The 18,828-nt window shown below is 37.2% G+C and overlaps 2 protein-coding genes across 2 annotated transcripts; both read right to left on the reverse strand.

Moving 5' to 3' along the window:
- Positions 1–182: 182 nt before the first annotated feature.
- On the reverse strand, positions 183–7,594 carry LOC110068555 (uncharacterized). The gene is made up of 4 exons (XM_089276513.1): positions 6,300–7,594; positions 3,958–4,208; positions 1,697–1,838; positions 183–926 (listed from the first exon to the last, which is right to left on the reverse strand). Coding segments are annotated over exons 1-4 (684 nt in total). The 5' UTR covers positions 6,589–7,594; the 3' UTR covers positions 183–924.
- A 1,181-nt stretch (positions 7,595–8,775) lies between these two features.
- LOC110053546 (uncharacterized) lies at positions 8,776–18,215 on the reverse strand. The gene is made up of 8 exons (XM_020759795.2): positions 17,689–18,215; positions 15,717–16,009; positions 14,601–14,730; positions 13,605–14,056; positions 12,826–12,974; positions 11,236–11,284; positions 11,043–11,130; positions 8,776–9,863 (listed from the first exon to the last, which is right to left on the reverse strand). Exons 1-8 carry the CDS (start codon positions 18,008–18,010, stop codon positions 9,436–9,438), a joined length of 1,911 nt encoding a protein of 636 aa, XP_020615454.2. The 5' UTR covers positions 18,011–18,215; the 3' UTR covers positions 8,776–9,435.
- Between the last annotated feature and the right edge of the window lie 613 nt (positions 18,216–18,828).

Below are 18,828 nucleotides of genomic sequence, written 5' to 3' on the forward strand. Positions count from 1 at the left end.
AGCAAAGCTTAAATGCTGTAATTTTGCGCAAGACCCCAGAATCTAAACAGTTCAAATTCTTGAAACTCTATTTAGTACCAGGTCAGTTTACATTGACGCAGAACTCGAGTGGTAAATGTACATCAACTCCGTTCCGTGAACAAAAGATCTATATCAACCCATAAAAAAATTGATGATCAAAGTACTTCTAAAAAAACTATTTATTTCAATTCCCTTTATACGACCTCTGATACATGTATAGCAACAACTAAGACATCTGTTTACTTTGTTTTCCTTCACCGTTCAATTCTTAGGGTACGTTCAAGACTGTACATTATTAACACCTCGATATTTCTTTAACGTGTTTTCGTTTGAATCTCATCTGAACGAACAAATACAATGGTTGTTTATTTGTTTATTTATCTCCTTGTCTATTCTATCCCTCTAAACCATAATTATTGCCATCTGCTAGGACTTATGGATAAAGCTCCTACTCAAGAACGTTATAGATTGGTTCATTGATGATGTTAGGATAATCACTGAGTTTCTTTGTGTAACTCTTCCAAAGTGTGGTAAACTGGTTCTTCTGGCGATGTTGCATTATAATGGGCAGTTCCATCTGAATCTACAGGTTCAAGATAAGGTTCCTCCTCTTGGTCATTAACACCATCTTGCTCAGGTCCATCCTCTCCTGGCATTGAAAACTCCTCGATGAGTTTATAAACAGGTTGTTCTTTAATCTTTAATCTTTGATCTTTAATCATTATTTATACACGGTAAAAAATTCAGGTAAAATAAAGTCTAATAAAATGTCTAAGATCCTAAACCTAAAATTCTAATCCTAATATTATATTAACTTACAACAATATTTTTCTAATACGTCTAATAGCTGGAAAATAAGCTTGGGACTTTACATCTTTACATCATAACCAGGATTCTCCAGCGTTCTGTAAATGAAATACAACGAAACAAATACATTTAAATATCAACAATAACAACAGCAACAATTTTTTTCTCCGTTATCACTCAATCCAGTGGAGAACCATTTTCTTCCACTAACGATTAATGGAATTTAGCGAAATTATATCGCAGCTGATACGGTCTGTAAAAAACTATTTAGAGTGTCTGTTTACCAAGAAGTTAACAAAAACGCATGATTATTTTTTTCTGCCGGAGCAGAATAAAGGACTTCCAAAGCTTAGATTTGACATAAATTCTGAAGATCATGCGATGGTTCTAATGCTAATTCTGGGACATTGGTAAAACATCAAGACATTATCCCCTATTAGGATGATACTTTTCCTAATGACATCACTTGTGCCAGCTTGGCAACTGTAAGGGGAAATAAAGAACTAGATTGATATTAGTACCCCGCGGAGGGAGACCTACGTGGGAAAGGTCGGGGATCCTCGTCGGAAAATTTGAATTAAACCCTAAACGAGACCAATCCGGTTGTGGTTCGAGTAATAGTTGACTGCTAAAGGATTCCGCTTTAAAACGGACAATGACAGCGTTTTGCATTATTTCCTCGAGTGCAACCTTAAAATAACCTTGACGGCTAAAAATAGTGGCGTTTCGTCCTGAACGCCCCACATGTAAGTGAGACCAAAATGCGTGCATGTGATTTTCACCACTAAGAGAGACGAAGAGCATCTTCAAACTTTTCACATGGGAGTTCCCCCGTATCCCGGATTAGGTGTTGATCTGTCGAACTTACATGTGGTATTTCCTTCAAGCTTGAAAAGAAGGCAGCCTGAATCAAATTGGACTCGTTGTGTAGTCTGTATCACTCTGCAGTCTATAACCAAATTGATTATCTTCCCACAGAATATATTTGTCCCTGGTATATTGTTGTTTACCTGTGGGAAAAGTAATATGCTATTAAAATTAACTTCCACAGTTCTGCTGATAGCGGTATATTGTAAACCTAAATGGACCTTTCCATAGTTGAGCTGGGAAACGAAAAAAAAAACAAAATAATTGAAACCGCAATGTTATCTTGGTTCTAAAATTGCAGCTCAATGTCCGTTTCTTGATCACACATTTATCACAAATTTCACTGAATTTCACATCTTCTCTTACAATTTGATTTAGCTGTACCTTAAAATCGCTGCATTTTGATAGCTAGCTGTACAGTTAATCTATCATCTTTTGAATATCTACAGAAATTTTCGTAGTTCGCCAATGTGTAAAGATACTTCACAAACTCATTAATAACTCATCAAGTTTAAACAAGTGAAATCATGACCGTGACGGTGTTTGGATATCTGATCTTAATTAGCACAAATTTTTACGATTTTATCTATCCGTTTTCTCCTTAGTTTTAGTTTCAATTGAGAAAATATATCAAACACTCAAGGCGGTTTTTGACCACATTTCCCAACACCTCAACGTTCTTCAAAAATACTCCGCTGCGTGTCGTATTTTTAACTCCCCTCTGGGTGTTTGGAAATATGGTCATCTTCGGACATCGTTGACCCATTTAAGTGTTCCTATCATACCTATTTATTATCAATGTCCTCGTATATAGGAAGACACTAAGCATCGACGAAAATATTTTTGATTATTCCTACATTGTTAAAAATATCCTTTTTGTATTACCAAATCAGCAAATAATCGTTAAACGTTTTGTTAAAGCTTCGTTTTGTTACGATATCTCTGCACGTCATTTTTTTGCAGTTATGCAATATTACACACAATCTGCAAATGAAAGATCGAGCAGTAGAAACTCACTTAGAATCATATCTATTTAAACCAAGTCTCTCCAATTCATACTTTCTCACACGTTTGAATTTGGTGCCCTCACTGTCTAAGAGAGGTCTAAAAACAGCCAGTGTTATACTACAATAGGTACTCTGACTATCTCGCTGTTTAAACGTAGTTAGCAAACCGTCTCCTCGACATAACAGGCAAAAAAATTCTGAAATTGTGTTCGCCCTCTTATTTCTTTATCATGTTTATTACACAAATTTCGTGGAATTTGAAGAAAAGGCCTAGAGAAAGTCTCAAGTTAGCCCAAAAATTGAATCGCTCCAACCACAAAAAAGTGCAACTGCAAAAGTTTCATTCTACGCGTACAGTATCACTGAAGAGGCAGAATGAAAACACTTGGAGCCCGTTGAAACCAACGCAACATCCATTCACCTTGTTAATTACACTCTTGAAGTATTAGCTCCGTTAGATCACCACATAAGCCACGAGGTTCCCTTCAGTGTCTATGTATAAGTCTTAAGTGTCCTGTCGGTCTTGCATTGTATGGATATTGTAAGAAGTTCAGGGGCGTATTCAGGAAGGGGGGTGGTTGGTACCTTGGGGTTGCAGAATCAATGGGGCATGTTCCTAGAATGTTGCAATTTGAGAATTGAAACGTAATTGAAAACCATTTCACTAGAAATTCTAGCAATGCCACAAAGTAAAAATTACAACGAGGTATCTGTCCAAGGAGTTTGCCTACATTTCTGCCATAATATTCATAACCTCTTTCAATTGTTTTTATGTCTTAATAATAATAATAATAACAATAATTTGATCACCTGGTATGTTAAAAAGCGCACTATAAATCAATAAATTAGTAGTAGTAGTAGTAGTAGTAGTAGTAGTAGTAGTAGTAGTAGTAGTAGTAGTAGTAGTAGTAGTAGTAGTAGTAGTAGTAGTAGTAGTAGTAGTAGTAGTAGTAGTAGTAATAGTAATAGTAGTAGTAATACTAGTAATGGTTTATTAACAGAGTATCCATACAAAAAAATGGCTCTTCATCTGTTACTACCTAATAAATTACAAAACCCACAAAAACTAAATCCAACTAACGAATAAATAGAAGAAACGAGTAGACGCTAAATATATGCACAAGGTAAAATGTTTTGCTTCTTCAAAAGGGGAATGACTTGCCACGCAATCCAGCCCCTAAATCTGCCCCTGAAAGCTCAAAGCTCTTGAAATAGGCTAAAGATAAGCCAAGTTCATTTGAAAATGTGCACTTACCCTCAGAACGTATGGAGCACTCGAGTTTCTGCGACTAAGCGTGAAAAGTCTCACCGCAGAGTCGTAGTACTGTCTTAAGGAAATTTGCGAGCCCATGCATCCCAAATACCAAGAAGAGCGAATATCCAATGTGCAAGTCCAGAACTGCCAGAAAATAAACCACAGTGAAATCTCTCTCCGCGCGCCAAAGGCTAGGGTGGGTAAACGTCTGTCGGCGTTCTCCACGGTAAACGAAGTAATAAAACCACAGCCTATGAATTAAAAATGATAGAGAAGTAGCCGAGAAGCTGTGTTTATTCATGCATAATTTTCGTAGTTAATATAACGTTTGCATTACAACTGACCGTCTTCACAGATAACGAATCTTGTAAAAATTATAGTGACCTATTATAAGACAAGTAATTTTTTTTCATTTCTGTGTTCGTAATCTATTACAATGTTCTTCTCCCGTGAATGTACAGATAATTATACTTTGATTATGAATTTTTCTTGTTATTGTTTCTCTCCCTTGAAAAAGCTATGTTTTCACTGAAGGTTTCTTCTTCTTGGAATTCTTAACAAAATACAGTATGTTTACATACCAACAGACAATTTTTAGGCTGCTTTGATTTTAGGTTCCAGTCACTGCGGTTTAAGCAAGTGAATATATAATATCATATAGTTGAACTGCGAGAGAAAGACATGTCACATGAAAGAACATCGCAGTGTGAACGCAACTTGGACACTTTCGAAAAAAATAAAGCGAAATTAATATCAAGCTTGAACGGGATTCGAAGGCACTATCTCTGCGATATCAGTGCATGACTCTAATCAACCGGGCCATGGGTTCGAATACGCTATTTTCGTAACAGCGCATTCCTTATAAGTTTTGTTCACAAAAGGGATGATCTTTCATACATTACTGAGGCGTATTGACTTGTAAAGTCTCGTAACGAAACCAAAATTAGGCCTCGTTTAATTACCTTGAGCAATCTATTAGCTTTCCGTGTTCCACCTCAATCAAATCTATACTTTGTTTTGGTGATTCCACAAGGCAACATTAACAACAAACCCAATACCTTGCACGTTATCTATGTCTGTCGACAGAATGTCAATAAAACAAACTTTCGTCGATATGTTCTGCACGAGGTGTTTCATAAAAAAAAAAGTAAACATAAAAAATCGTAGAGCTCTCACTATCATACTTAATTTCTTGACTGAAATAACACTCTGGCTCGATGCGATCCTCTGGGTGCTGTTTTCTTTTTCGGGGGGTTTGGAGCATTTTCATGCTTAATTGCATAAGTGCACTTTTGATTCACAGAGAATTGAAGGGTTAAAACAACGCAAATATATCTCGGGACTAAAAATGTGTTACAACAATTTGCTTAATTTCGAATGCAAACGAAAACGGATTCCAAGAAAGAATAAATTCAGCTTAAACACAGTCTAGATTAAAATTGTAAGTTTTTTCTTGCTCTAGAGAAAGCGCTTTTTCAACCCATTAAGCTCTCTCAGAAACACCATAGTGATAGCTAGAAATTTCAAATCAAGCTTTCTAAAAGCATTTCAATGTCATAAATATGTTTTGCTGTTGGCAGATCGGTGATGTCGATAGCAACAAATCGATCACAGTTCATTTTTCTGATCCGTTTAGGGGTTTTATTCCGGGATTTTATCAAATTGTACATTGTACTTTTACACTAAAAGCAATTTCAAAGAACTGTTGTCGAGTTCATATGAGTACCAGTAGCCTGTTTCAAGATGAAAAAATTCTGATATCCTTTTGTTGACGAACTGGCGCCCAAAATCGGTTCTTTACAAGTAAATTCTTTCCAGTTATAAGCTCACCAATTTTTAACGTCCAAAATTGCTACCGAAAATAAGAAGTCCTTCCCCAAAATATATACGCTCAAGGTTCCTGAGAACTAATGTTCTTTCAAATATCAATGCTTGTGTACGCTTTCAAAATTTTTGGGGCATTCTAATTTCGGCCTAAAACGAAAAGCATGAGGTTCCAAAAAATGCGCCCTTTTAGAACAATACCCTACAATTATGATGACAACCTGAAAATAAGTAAATCTACAAGTTAAAGGGTCCCTTCAGGGGCGTAGCTAGGGGGGTCCTGAGGTGCCCGTGACGCCTCCCCCCCCCCTTTTGTAAGCTTTTTTTAAGAAAACAAACAACCTACAACAGGCGGCGAAAACGACATGACATGTACAATCTGGTGAGTACCCTTACTTTGACACAGTGTGACCCCCCCCCCAATCCCCCCCCGGCTACGCTCAAAGTTTTGTTTCTACATATTCTATTGAAAGCCAGGTAATGTGAATTTTTTTTTAAAACAAACAGTATTTTCCTACCCCGATTTAATTGTCTCCTCAGTTTCCGGTTTTCAACGCACGACCATCGCCAATATTGAAAAGCAAACGTCGCATTTCTGGCAGGACACATACAGGAGCAATCACGAGCTCCATCCACAGCGTAGAAAGATTTGCAATCGCTGCCTGACTGGGTGCCATTTCGCTTGCAAATTGGAGCAGGTATCTTGAAAGCGTCTCTGCCATGGCTTGCTCTGGTTATACTGAAGGCTTGTACTGATGCAAAGCTGATGCAACACTGCGCAATCAAAGCCAAAAATATTATCTTCATTTCTAATTTGATGAAACGTGGAAAGCTCCAACTGCACTCTTGTTGTCCAGAGAGACAAATGATCTTGAGTTCCCAAGAACCAAAGAACTGATGACGTTATTCACTGAGAGAATTATATCTGGTCTGTCGGTGTCAACCCCAGTTTGTAAGCTGTGTCGCACACGAAATGAAAATCCCAATTTACCTCCTCGGTTGTGCTCGGGAAATTAAAGGTATATTGTTAAAGGTCGTATGCATTCATTGCACTGATGAAAATAAGTCATTAGCGGTTAGCTTCAGGCTGAACTGGAGACAAAATTCCTAACAGTCTTAGCAAGTGGACCTTTATCGCTGAACTGATATTTTTAAATATATTTGACTGCTGTGCAAAGTTTGCATCTTTGAGAAATAACTGTTTTTTCGAACATTAAAACGATCGAATCACCGCACCAATGAAATACATGTACATGGAAACATTCGACGTGGGTTACTTTCTAATTTATTGTTTATTTCTGAAGAGTAATGCAAAATAAATGACCAGAAAGCTGCGCTCTTTTTCTCTAGAAAAGTTCCTCCTACTCTGAGCTCAAAAGCATAACAATGTAGTCATTCTTCATGGATTTATTAAGAGAGGGACTTTTTAACCTTATTACCGAGAATGTCTTGTGGGCATTGCTATTGCTGTAGTAATGCTTGTATCTATATTTCATTTGTTTGAATCTTCGTCCATGATGTCAAAAAACGACTTGACAGCCAAGCGCTTTTTTGAAAGAATACTCTTCTTTTTGAAAGTCGGCCATATTGGACTCCCATCATGCATTGCTGATTAGAATTTGGAAAGTACCAGTCCCTGTATCGTGCACGTGCGATTGCTCTTGTTTATTGCCCGCGCGCAAATAAACAAGTTAAACTTTAGTTCATATTTTACAAGTAAAAGTCGCTAAATGCTGCGGCCCAAATGACGTCACATGATTTTGATGGCATCACATGAAAAATTCACTCACACACCTTAACAAACAGGAACATAGATGCTTACCAGACGTGAAAAAGTGTACGTTTGCTTGAGTATTGACTGATGTGGGACCATTTATCGCAGCAATAAAATTAAGATAGTGAATATGGTGTGGGGTCATATTTTGCCACCTAGCCATTATCGATTCTCAAAATTTCGCGATTTTAAAAAATAAAAATGCCTTTACTTTCTCGATGGCGTTTTGGAACTTTGAATTGATCGATGTCAAATTGCAGCTGTTCATTTTATTTCTGCGGGTAGCTTTCCTAGTGAATATATTTTGAGGATTAACATGAAACTTCGTGACATTAACTTTAAACCCATGAATACATAACCCTTGAAAACCCTTTCACAGCTAATGGGAGGCGGTGCCATTTTCAATAGAAAACTTTCGCAAGTATCACGTGTAGGATTCGTGATGTGCAAACAATCATTGCAATAACAAAAAGTAGGAGTGTATCGCTTTCAAGAGTTATGACCCAACAGCTGACCAAAATACTGCATGGAATAAGTACCAAAAAAGTTCAATCGAAATTTAGGAGTTACTAATCGGGATAAACAGATAAAGTCAAGCTTCTTTTAAAATATCTAGTCGTTCTTGAACCAAGTGAGCGGTCGGTTATTTAGATAGAGCTGTCGGTATTACGCGTGGGTGTTCGTAAGGACGAGGTTCGTCCATATATCAAAACAAAACTGTTTTCTCTTTAGTTAGTTTATTTTTTTAGCAAAGCTTAAATGCGGTAATTTTGCGCAAGACCCCAGAATCTGAAAGGTTCAAATTAGTGAAACTCTATTTTGTACCAAATCAGGAGTGGTAAATAATGTACTTCTCAAACTCATCAATAATTCATCAATTTAAAACAAAGAGAATCACAGCCGTGAAGGAGGTTTGGATAACCAGTCTTAATTAGAATAGATTCTGACGAGACAGTGATATAGCTCTTTTGTTCACTGAACAGAGTTGATGTAATATATCAAACACTCGAGAGAGTGTTTCATCGCGGCTATCCAAACACCTCGAATTTCGTCAAAAATACTCCGCTGCGCGTCGTATTTTCAACTCTCTTCTCGGCGTTTGGATATCCCGATGAAACACTCTCTCGAGTGTTTGATATATTACATCAACTCTGTTCAGTGAACAAAAGACCTATATCAACTCAGCAAAATGAAGATGATCAAATACTTCATAAGAAAACTATTTATTTCAATTCCCTTTATTGGCAGGTTTATATATATACGGCCTCTTATACATGTATAGCAGCAACTAAGACATTTGTGAACTTTGTCTTCCTTCACCGTTGAAGTTTTGTTCTTATCCATAATACAGAGGGTATGTTCAAAACTGTACATTATTAACACCTCGATATTTCTTTAATATGTTTTCGTGTGAATCTGACCTGAACGAAGCATTACACAAATGGTCTGGAACCATATTTATTGCCTTCTGTTAGGACTTATGGGCAAGGCTCCTACTCAAGAACGTTATAGAGCAAAAGATCTATATCAACCCATAAAAAATTGATGGTCAAAGTACTTCTAACAAAACTATTTATTTCAATCCCCTTTATACGAACTCTGATACATGTATAGCAACAACTAAGACATCTGTTTACTTTGTTTTCCTTCACCGTTCAATTTTTAGGGTACGTTCAAGACTGTACATTATTAACACCTCGATATTTCTTTAACGCGTTTTCGTCTGAATCTCATCTGAACGAACAAATGCAATGGTTGTTTATTTGTCTTCCTGTCTATTCCATCCCTCTAAACCATAATTATTGCCTTCTGCTAGGACTTATGGATAAAGCTCCTGATCAAAAACGTTATAGATTGGTTCATTGATGAACTTAGAATAATCACTGAGTTTCTTTGTGTAACTCTTCCAAAGTGTGGTAAACTGGCTCTGCGGGAGATCCTGCGTTATAATGGACAATTCCGTCAGAATCTACAGGTTCAAGATGAGGTTCCTCCTCCTGGTTATTAACGCCATCTTGCTCAGGTCCATCCTCTCCTGGCATTGAAAACTCCTCGATGAGATTATAAACAGGTTGTTCCATGCTAATAGGTCTAATAGCACGAACATAAGCTTGGGACTTTGCATCTTTCTCATAACCAGGATTCTCCAGCGTTCTGTAGAGTTGCCCTTGGATATTTCCGTGACCGTTGAGATTCTGACTGTCAGAAAAGTTCAGAGGAGCGTATGTGTGATCTGCCTGAGAGTCATGGTCAGAAAATTGTGTTTCGCTGTTAAAATGTGGCTCTTCATAGTTTGACGCATAAATTGCTGAAAAACAGAACGATGTCAAAGTTACTGCGCCTTTCAATAACATGCGGACTCTAAAATTCAAAGCTCAACCGACAAATGCGTTTTTCGCTACCGTCAATCAAATGTCCGGCGGCTCCTCCCAGCTTCTGACTACTGCCGAACACTGTTTCGTTGTCTGAACTGTGCTCAACGATTTGATTACCTCGCGCTCGGCAGTAGTCGGAAGCTGGGAGGAGCCGCCGAACATTTGATTGACGCTAGCGAAAAACGCATTAATTTTGTCGGCTGAGCTTTGAATTTTAGAGTCTGCATGTTGTTGAAAGGCGCAGTAATAAGCCAATATAGGTAATCGTCTGAGTCATGTGGGGGGTCTCTGGTGACGTAATCTATTTTTAGCAATTATGCGCGACGCTATTAAGGATAAGTGAATGATATTGAAAAAAATATTCAAATATCATGAGTAGTGTTAATTCTCATGCTCGAGTATCAACGCGATTACTCATTTATTATATGACTGCGAAATTACGAACGAGCACCCGCCGTAAGAGCAGTGCAGTCCAATTAAAAAATTGACAATAAATTGGCCAGTTCTCAGCCAATCACAATGACGTAATTTTTCAGTCATATAAAATAAATCAAATGAATAGATAAATAAAAAAAATATAGCAGAGAAAACTCACTCTACGATAAACGACAACTCTCTACTATAGTTTTATATGACTCCGATAGATCCCTTGATTCATTAACCGCAGTGTATTTATATGGGTTATTTTATATATTCACTTTGGTCATGTTGTTTTATCATGTTTTTGTTAGTTTTCCGGTGGTTATAGTTGTTGTTTACATTGTTTTTTTTGTTTGTTTGTTTGTTTGTTTGTTTGTTTTTGATGTGACCGTTTTTCTTCTGTTTGTTTCACTGAAATGTCGATTGCGGTTGTTGTCATTTTATTGTTATTGCAGCTAGAGCGCTGTTATTGTTGCTCTTATTGTTGTTGTAGTTGCCTTTGTAGTTGTCCATGTGCTTTTATTGTTGTTGTTGTTGTTGTTGTTGTTGTTGTTGTCTTTGTAGTTGTCTTTGTGCTGTTGGTGTTTTCGCTTGGTTGTCGGTCGTTGTTTTTATTGGGTTTTTTTATGTATTCCCCTGTTTTCGTTGTTTGGTTTTTTTTGTTGCTGTTGTCAATGGCGCCGTTTACTTACGTGGCTTTGTAACCTCTACTTCTTCGTAAGCGCTGTTATCATCCAGCTGGTACCCTGAGTTTGTTTGTGAGCTCATAATCACCGTTGCCTGAAACAATTGCAGTGCAGATTAGAGAATGACATGGAACGCGACCAATAGGGTATGACAAAATAGATTGCAGTTCATATTACTAAATATATCAAACTTTATTACCTTTCCTTTTTCACTGTTGGTCCTCGAGGAGTGATTGCCCCTGTAGAGACTGAAAAATTTACAGATCATGAATATACCTACACACGTTCATGCTTGATTAGCAGGTAACTATAGCTCCCTTTGAAATTGTCCCATTCTGCTTCATTCATAGACAATAAAAAATAAATAAATGAATAAATAAATATAAATCAAAGAGGTCAGTAAATAACCAAAAACAATACCTTCAAAAAATAAAAATTCACATATTTACACAGTTATGTTAGGAATTTTAAAAAGGTTGTGGAGTAGGTTGCAACTTTTTGAATATTATTATGTATTTAATGAAAGTTTTTTACACCTAGTTGTTCAAAGAGTGTAGAATTGATTATTTGTAGTGAATATAGACCCTTTTCCTTTTGTGTGCATTTAAATTATCCTCACTAAACTCGTTTGGGAGTAAAAATTCTTTTGAATTATCAACTCAAAAACGAGGTTATTCAGGCTTATTTTAATACTAACCATAGCTAGAAATCTCGGACAGCAGTGGGAGATGCTAAGATTTGATCTGCCACTCACAGAAGTTAAATTCGTACGTGGCTGGCAAGAAACACGCAATTGAACAACATGGCATCACACCGAGCAATGCGTACTCGTGGGAAGAGATAGATCGGGTTTTTCACTGATTCAAAGTTTAGTGGGGCATTTCTATAAAGTAATTTATTTGAGTGTTTGGCAAACGGCCAATACAGATAAATTTATGTTTGACTGTGTTCAGTTCTGATTCTTTGCTTTGATTTTTGCGTCCCGTCGTAGCGCCATCGAGAGAGCACAGTCTCAGATGCCCCATATATTTAATTTTTGGAGGCGAATAGACTTAAAAAGAGACTGGAACCTAGAAGCCAGGTTACCCAGCGAAAAACAACACGGCAGATCAAGGAAACAGCAAAGAAGTGTACTACTTTTCTGGTGGATTTCGCTGTACGGTTTTGCAGGTTTTGGGTCTCGGTTAAACCAAAAGACAGTCAGTGAACATTTGGGACTTTGCACTGGAGTAAGGAGGTAAGTGGGATGTTAAATCTGTTTTCTCAGTAAATCTCTAAGTCGCGAGGAATTGCGCGACTCGCTTTTTCTTAATCTGGCGTTTTCAACTGCGCGTACGTGTCCGAGATTTCTAGCCACGAAAAGAATTTATAATTGGCAGCCATTTATGAAAAGGATCTACAAGATATTGTACAATAAAAACGCATTTGGTAAGGATGTTATCAAATGTAAGGACAAATCATGCTCTATCATTGTCGTGAGCTGTCTTAAGGTGGTTCTCCAGCCAAGCTACAGGTGTTAAAGCCTCGTAGTACATCGAAGTAAAATCAGTGCTAGTGCCATTCAACCAGAAGAGAGTTATAAAATGATTTATCTTAAGTCAGAATGCATGTAGGTCATTTCAGAGTTACCATGTGCCTCTGTTTCAAAACGAGTCCCCGTGCAGAACCTTTGATATGAAAGTGAGTCTGATTGGCATGAAAATGAACTTATGGGGGGAACCATTTTCAAATTAATGGTTTCACACGAAAAGTCATTTTAACACAGGCACGAGGTAGCCCATTCACTTACTTTATACGGCGGTGTCGATAAACCAAGACACTAACAAAGACAACAACTGCTAAAAGGGAGGCGGGAAGCCCCACAATAAGGCCCAAGCTAAAAGATGTTGAATTATTATCTGCTCTCTGTGCGCTGCCGGGGCTAGGGCGGGCCGGGACCTGGAAACGATAAAATAAAACGCATTCGCTGCCAAAATTGAAATAACCTTCTACGAAGATGCTTTTTGAGTTCGTCACGCGTTTCATAGGAGGAAAGATTGTGTGACGAGGTAACGGAGTATGCACAGGAGGTTAAGAATTTGAGAACTAGTTGTAATCTCATGACCAAGCTTCTCTTTTTTTTTATGTGATCGTCGAAAGGTAGTTGAATTGATTGAAATTTAATAATGCCATTTTTCTCCAAAGTTTCACTCTTTCGAAACGCTATCAAATCTTATTGGCGATATGCATGATAAATTCAGTAGAACTTTTAATAGTATACTGTGAGCTTAATTACTTCTCTTAGGATCAAAAATCTTACGTTCACCTCACTATAGTTTTATCAAAAACAGACATCACGTCTGTCACAACATATTCAAAGTTCTGTTTCACTTAGTTAGACTGGTTTATTGGTACAGTAGAGTAGATATCTACCATTGTAAAGATATATGGTACATCTCGAGTTATCCGCAATTTTTTAGCTAAAAGTAGCTGACGAATGTTAAGTGTTACTATGATAAGTTTTTATCGCGCCCTCGAGTTCGGCCAGGAAACATAATCTATCTTCTTTTGCAATCACTTTTTCCTTACCTCAAAGGGGGAGACTGTCATCGTATCTTGCGTCGTCGGTGAAGGAAATAAAGCTTTTTGTGGAGTATCGGAAACGGTCGGTTGAACCTCGGAAACAGTCGTTGTAGTATTGGTGGTGGTCGGCGAAGTACTGAAGACTGCAATAGAGACGGGTGTTGGAACAACAGAAACAGTCGATGAAGTATAGGATATTGTCGGCACAATATCGGGGACAGTCGGTGGAGTATCAGAAACGGTCGACGAAATTTCGGGATCCGTTGATGGAGTATACGAGACTGTCGCTGAAGAGTCGGAGGCTGTCCGTGGAATATCGGTGACTGTCGGGAAAACGATAGAGATGATAGGTGAAGGCGCTGGTGTCGGGCTGGTGGTTGCTGATGGAGATAATGTCAAAGTTGCGTATAGCGACTTAGTTGTGACTGACGGCTGTACAATGGAAGTTGATATAGGACCTTGAATGACAAAACAACAGCAGGATTATGTTAAGCTTCGTTTAACTATCAAAAAAAATATAATGTATTGATACAATATGGAAGCCTGGAGTTACCTCCTTATATGGGCTATATAGGTATGTGCGGCCCCAAAGGGTTTGGTCTTTTAGCCGTATTTGTCAGAAGTGGGGTATCGATTTTTGCCATTTTGGTCTCATGGTATGGTTTTTGCATTCTACCCTTGAATTGGTTATGCTTTGTAGAAGAATCTACTTTTTCATCCCTATGGATAAGACCATAAACAAAGGCCCTTAACAATGTCTTTAACATCGGTCTGAACTGAGTAACTAGCTGATAAGGCAGGTCTTAAACAGGGTATTTATTTAAAGGCCAGGTCTTAATTAGGGTATTGAATTTTTGGTCAGGTCATAAATAGAGTATGGAAAATCGCAGATTTTTGTCTTAAATAGCGTAAGGGTTTTAAAAACATTTTCCTGGGAGTAGTCCCCCTCCCCCCCCCCCCCCCCCCCACCGGGTGGAAGCATAAAAAGGAAATTGCACTTACATGTGAGGTTTCCTTCATATTTGAATAACAATCTCTTTCTTCTAATGATGGTTTCACTAACAGAACAGCGGATCCCTAAGTTGATGATTCGTCCTCTTAAAAACTCGGCATCTGAAACGCCCTCGTTAACCTGTAAACAAAAACAATAATCTGAATCAAAAGCTGTTCTTAAACGATATAAGATTTACTTGCCTAGGTTGGACACAGAATACGCTTTTTAAGTATGAAAATTAAAAAAATATATATGAGGAAAAACTGCATTTTAAAACGATATTAAATTGCTTATATGAACTAATACCAGTTAAACTAACTCAAAAAAAAACTTGGAAAAAATATTGTTATAATAATCACGGAAAGCACGTTTTAGTATCGTTTAAACCCCTTTTCAAAATTATAAAAATAGCTAAATTGGGGGTTTATTGACAACTGCCCTTTGCAACATTCGAAAGTTGATATTTTTTTCCTTAAGGCATGGATTGAATTGATAACAAAAGTTCCGTGGGTTGTTGAACTTATGAGAAAGAGGGCATTGATCAAGCTAGCCAAATGTATTTAATATAAGAAAATCACACAAAATAAAAAGCAAAAATGTTATATTAGTGGACTATTGACATACCAAGGCTTCTTAGCAGTGCAAAGTATGATAATGCTTTTAGTCTGCGAGCAGGCTCTTTGCGTTTAAAGTTTTCACAAACTACACGATGTATTCAGGGGCGTAAGTAGGGGGGTCCTGGGATGCACGTGACCCCCTCTCCCTTTTGGAAGCCTTTTTTAAGCAAACAACCCACAGGTGGCGAAAACGTCATGACAATCTGGTAAGTAATCTGGCACAGTTTGATCCCCCCTTTGAAAAATCCTGGCTACGCCCCTGGTATTTGAAGTTCATCTCACATTAAATAGCAAAACATGTCTTGGATGAAATCTCATTCATCGTCAGTTGCACAAGAATACCAATTGAAAATGACCAATAAATGGTTTAACAATGTGCGATGAAAATAAGAATAATCAAGGATTAATTAAATACAAAAAATGTGAAAATTTTGCACTGATATTGATATACTATTGATAGAAACAATGACGAGATTTTATCATGATGATTATTATTATTTTTATCACCTTGATAACGAAAGGAATATCTTGATTAGTTTTCTGGATTGTAAACAGGCTGCTCCTGAATGGAACTTCTGAACCATCGCATCCGATATACAAAGACGTGTCTTCATCTACAACACATTGAGGCCATGGCGCTAGGGACAATGGTCTGCGGTCGCTAATGTTCAACATGCGTAGTTTATTGTCATTGTCCTCATCATCATTATCGTCATCATCATCATCATTATCGTCATCATCATCATCATCATCCTCATTCTGATCCTCACCAAAACCAGTGTACGTCAGCTGGTCATATCCTACGAAAAAATGCATTACGAGTGATTTAAGCGCCTTGATCGAGGCTAACTTAGATACGTCGTGAGGAACGCCCCCCAGGTGTTCCCTCTATATGTGTAATTGAAATGCAATGTTCACGTGTTCACTTGAAGCTATTTGGTCCAGTTTTCTCTTTATTGAAAAGGACGTTTGTCTGTTGCCAGGACTACAAGTCAGTGCCTCCTTAAGGGAAGTGTTATCCTACTGTCTGGCTTCGTTGAATGTGTGTCTTAGTGTTTTGTGAAATTCGTTTCATGGAAAAAACTAAGGCGCATTTCTTGACTGAATAAAAGCTCTTATAGTTTAAAGCATCCAAAAAAGCCTTGACTACTATTTTTTTCTGTTACAAAGCTATATCGTCACCTTCTTAGCAGGACAAATTAAAAGCTGGATAATTTTCACTCTCATTTTTTTTAATTAAATATTTACGCTGAGTAGCAATATCAAGTCCTTTTAACATAATAGTTTGATATTCTCAGTCATTCAGCTAAAATGGATTCAACCGTAAATGTATCATTGAAATCAAGAACTCTTAACTGAAGGAACTCCTTAACAGACCCGTACGAAATCGTCTAAATCTAAGACTACATACGCTTGTTTAATTATTTATTTATTCATCCATTGATGTGTATCGAGTTGTTATAAAAGTAATTAGGGAACTCATAGCGCAATATACTTGCGAGTTTATTATGGCTCTGTGGCGGTTTAATATCCTAACTAGTTGATCTGAGAAGTTTATTGCTCAGGGAAAACGGAACAACAAATTAGAGTAAACTAAACTTTGAATAACTTATGTCTTTGTTGAAGTTGGAGCTAAATGACTGAGGCTAAATATGCAGTAAAAAAACATTCGATAAATTGACGTATTAATTAAGTATTAAAGCATTTCACTCATTTCTCTCATTGTTGCGCATCTAATGAAACATTTCGTGTGCTTTTTATGTGTCCAATCATTGATTGAATAATAAGAGCTTTTCGAAGAATCAGTACCCCTGCTGATAGTTTTAGTACATAAAGAAAAGACGATGATCCGAGAATGTTCATTGTGTCGAAATTCACTTGGCAAAACTCGAAGTTATATTTTGGTAAGAACTGTACCGTCATCAGACTACATTATGCACACGAGGTAGCTATTAAATACGGTGTTAACAAAACATTACGTATGAAAATTAGATACTCATAAGTGTGCAAATGTTTGTATATTGCACTCTCTTTGTCAGAGATAGCGTGTTGTGCAATCTACTGTATATCTTGAATTCTGACAGTTTTAATTTCCACCTGATTCTTGTAACAAAGAATACTTTACACAGTTAGTCAGAACCAACACCACAGCAATTAGACTCTTCTCCTCTAAGGGACATCCTACATCAAACGCCTGACACCTTCCTTCAACAAAGGACTCAGATCCAACAGAGAACTTTTCTCATGAGTATTACTTTTTGTTTTGTCTCTTCATTGTTATTATTAACACCAAATTTAAGAGCTACCATGCTTGCATATTCTAGTCTGATGACGGTTTTGTTCTTTCCGAAATGTAACTTCTAGTTTTGCTGATTCTTGTCTGAATTTCGACACAATGAACATTTTCGGATTATCATGATTCATTCTTTAAGAAAATCAGCTTCTAAGTCAATTAAGCCGAAGAGGATTATTTACTCACCAAGCAAGATACGGAGGTTATCATTCTTTAAACATCTCCATTCATTATTACTAAACATCAAAGTTGCATCCTCGTCGGAGCATGAACAAAAGCACCTTTCACCATGTTCACTTTTAACATCAGCGTTGAATCTTGCACAGTTTATGGAATCGCTTTTATCTTGATCACACAATGATGGAGGGATCTTGAACGAATCTGTGCCTTGCTGCCATCCGTCGTCCCCATCAGATCTTACTCTGAAAATCTCAAGATCCTCTGATATGGCGATAGCAGTGAAGTACATATTTATGATCAAAATAAACTCGATCCTAAACATCTTCATATTTCTGAGTGATGTGTTAACCTCGCGAGTGAAATTTGAAGCGGCACCCTTAAAAATATATGAATTACTTGTCCTTTGAAACAAAACGTCTTTGCACCGTCATGTTGGTGTCATTCCTTCGCCCAAAAACTCAACACTTATATTACTTTTGTTCTTATTATATAAGAACCATCTTTGTCAACCTTGATTGTTCTAAATTACCGTTTTGAAATTACCCAACGAAACAACCGTAAATGATACTTAATGGCATCACGTTAATACAAGGTTTACCTCACGGGTGGTTGTTAATCGATTTATGTCTTTGTTTATATATTGTTTACTTGTTGACCGCAAAGAATATTGCAGTTGTAAGCTACACCATATCCTTAAGTTTATTTCAGTATGAACACTTTTTAATAAAATTTGATGAGAAAATCGCGTTTGAACACACGTATATACTATTTAAACTTCCTGGTACATATAATGTTATCGAACTAACGTGAGGTTCGTATTGGAGAAATATTGGTCGAGTTCTATTTTTTGCAGGTTTATGAACCGAGCAGCAGGTGAGGTCCATAAACTTGCAAAGAAAAGAACGAAACCAATATTCTCTAATACGGACCGAACAAGTTAGTTCAATAAAGAATTTATTATAATGGCTCTTTTTAAAATCTACTGCTACATTGATGTGTCTCGGCGATCCATTCTAGGTAAGAAAGCCATTGTGTTTGCGAACTTTTAACCGAAATTGTGCTCCAAACATGAAGGTAAAAAGATTTCCACTAACCAAAAACTGATTATTTTTTTCGCAATGAATTGAAAATTGAAAACGCAATTCG

This window comes from Orbicella faveolata, unplaced genomic scaffold (genome assembly GCF_042242905.1).
Source record: "Orbicella faveolata isolate gen_17 unplaced genomic scaffold, um_ofav_v1 contig_4, whole genome shotgun sequence".
NCBI classification, from domain to species: Eukaryota; Metazoa; Cnidaria; class Anthozoa; order Scleractinia; family Merulinidae; genus Orbicella; species Orbicella faveolata.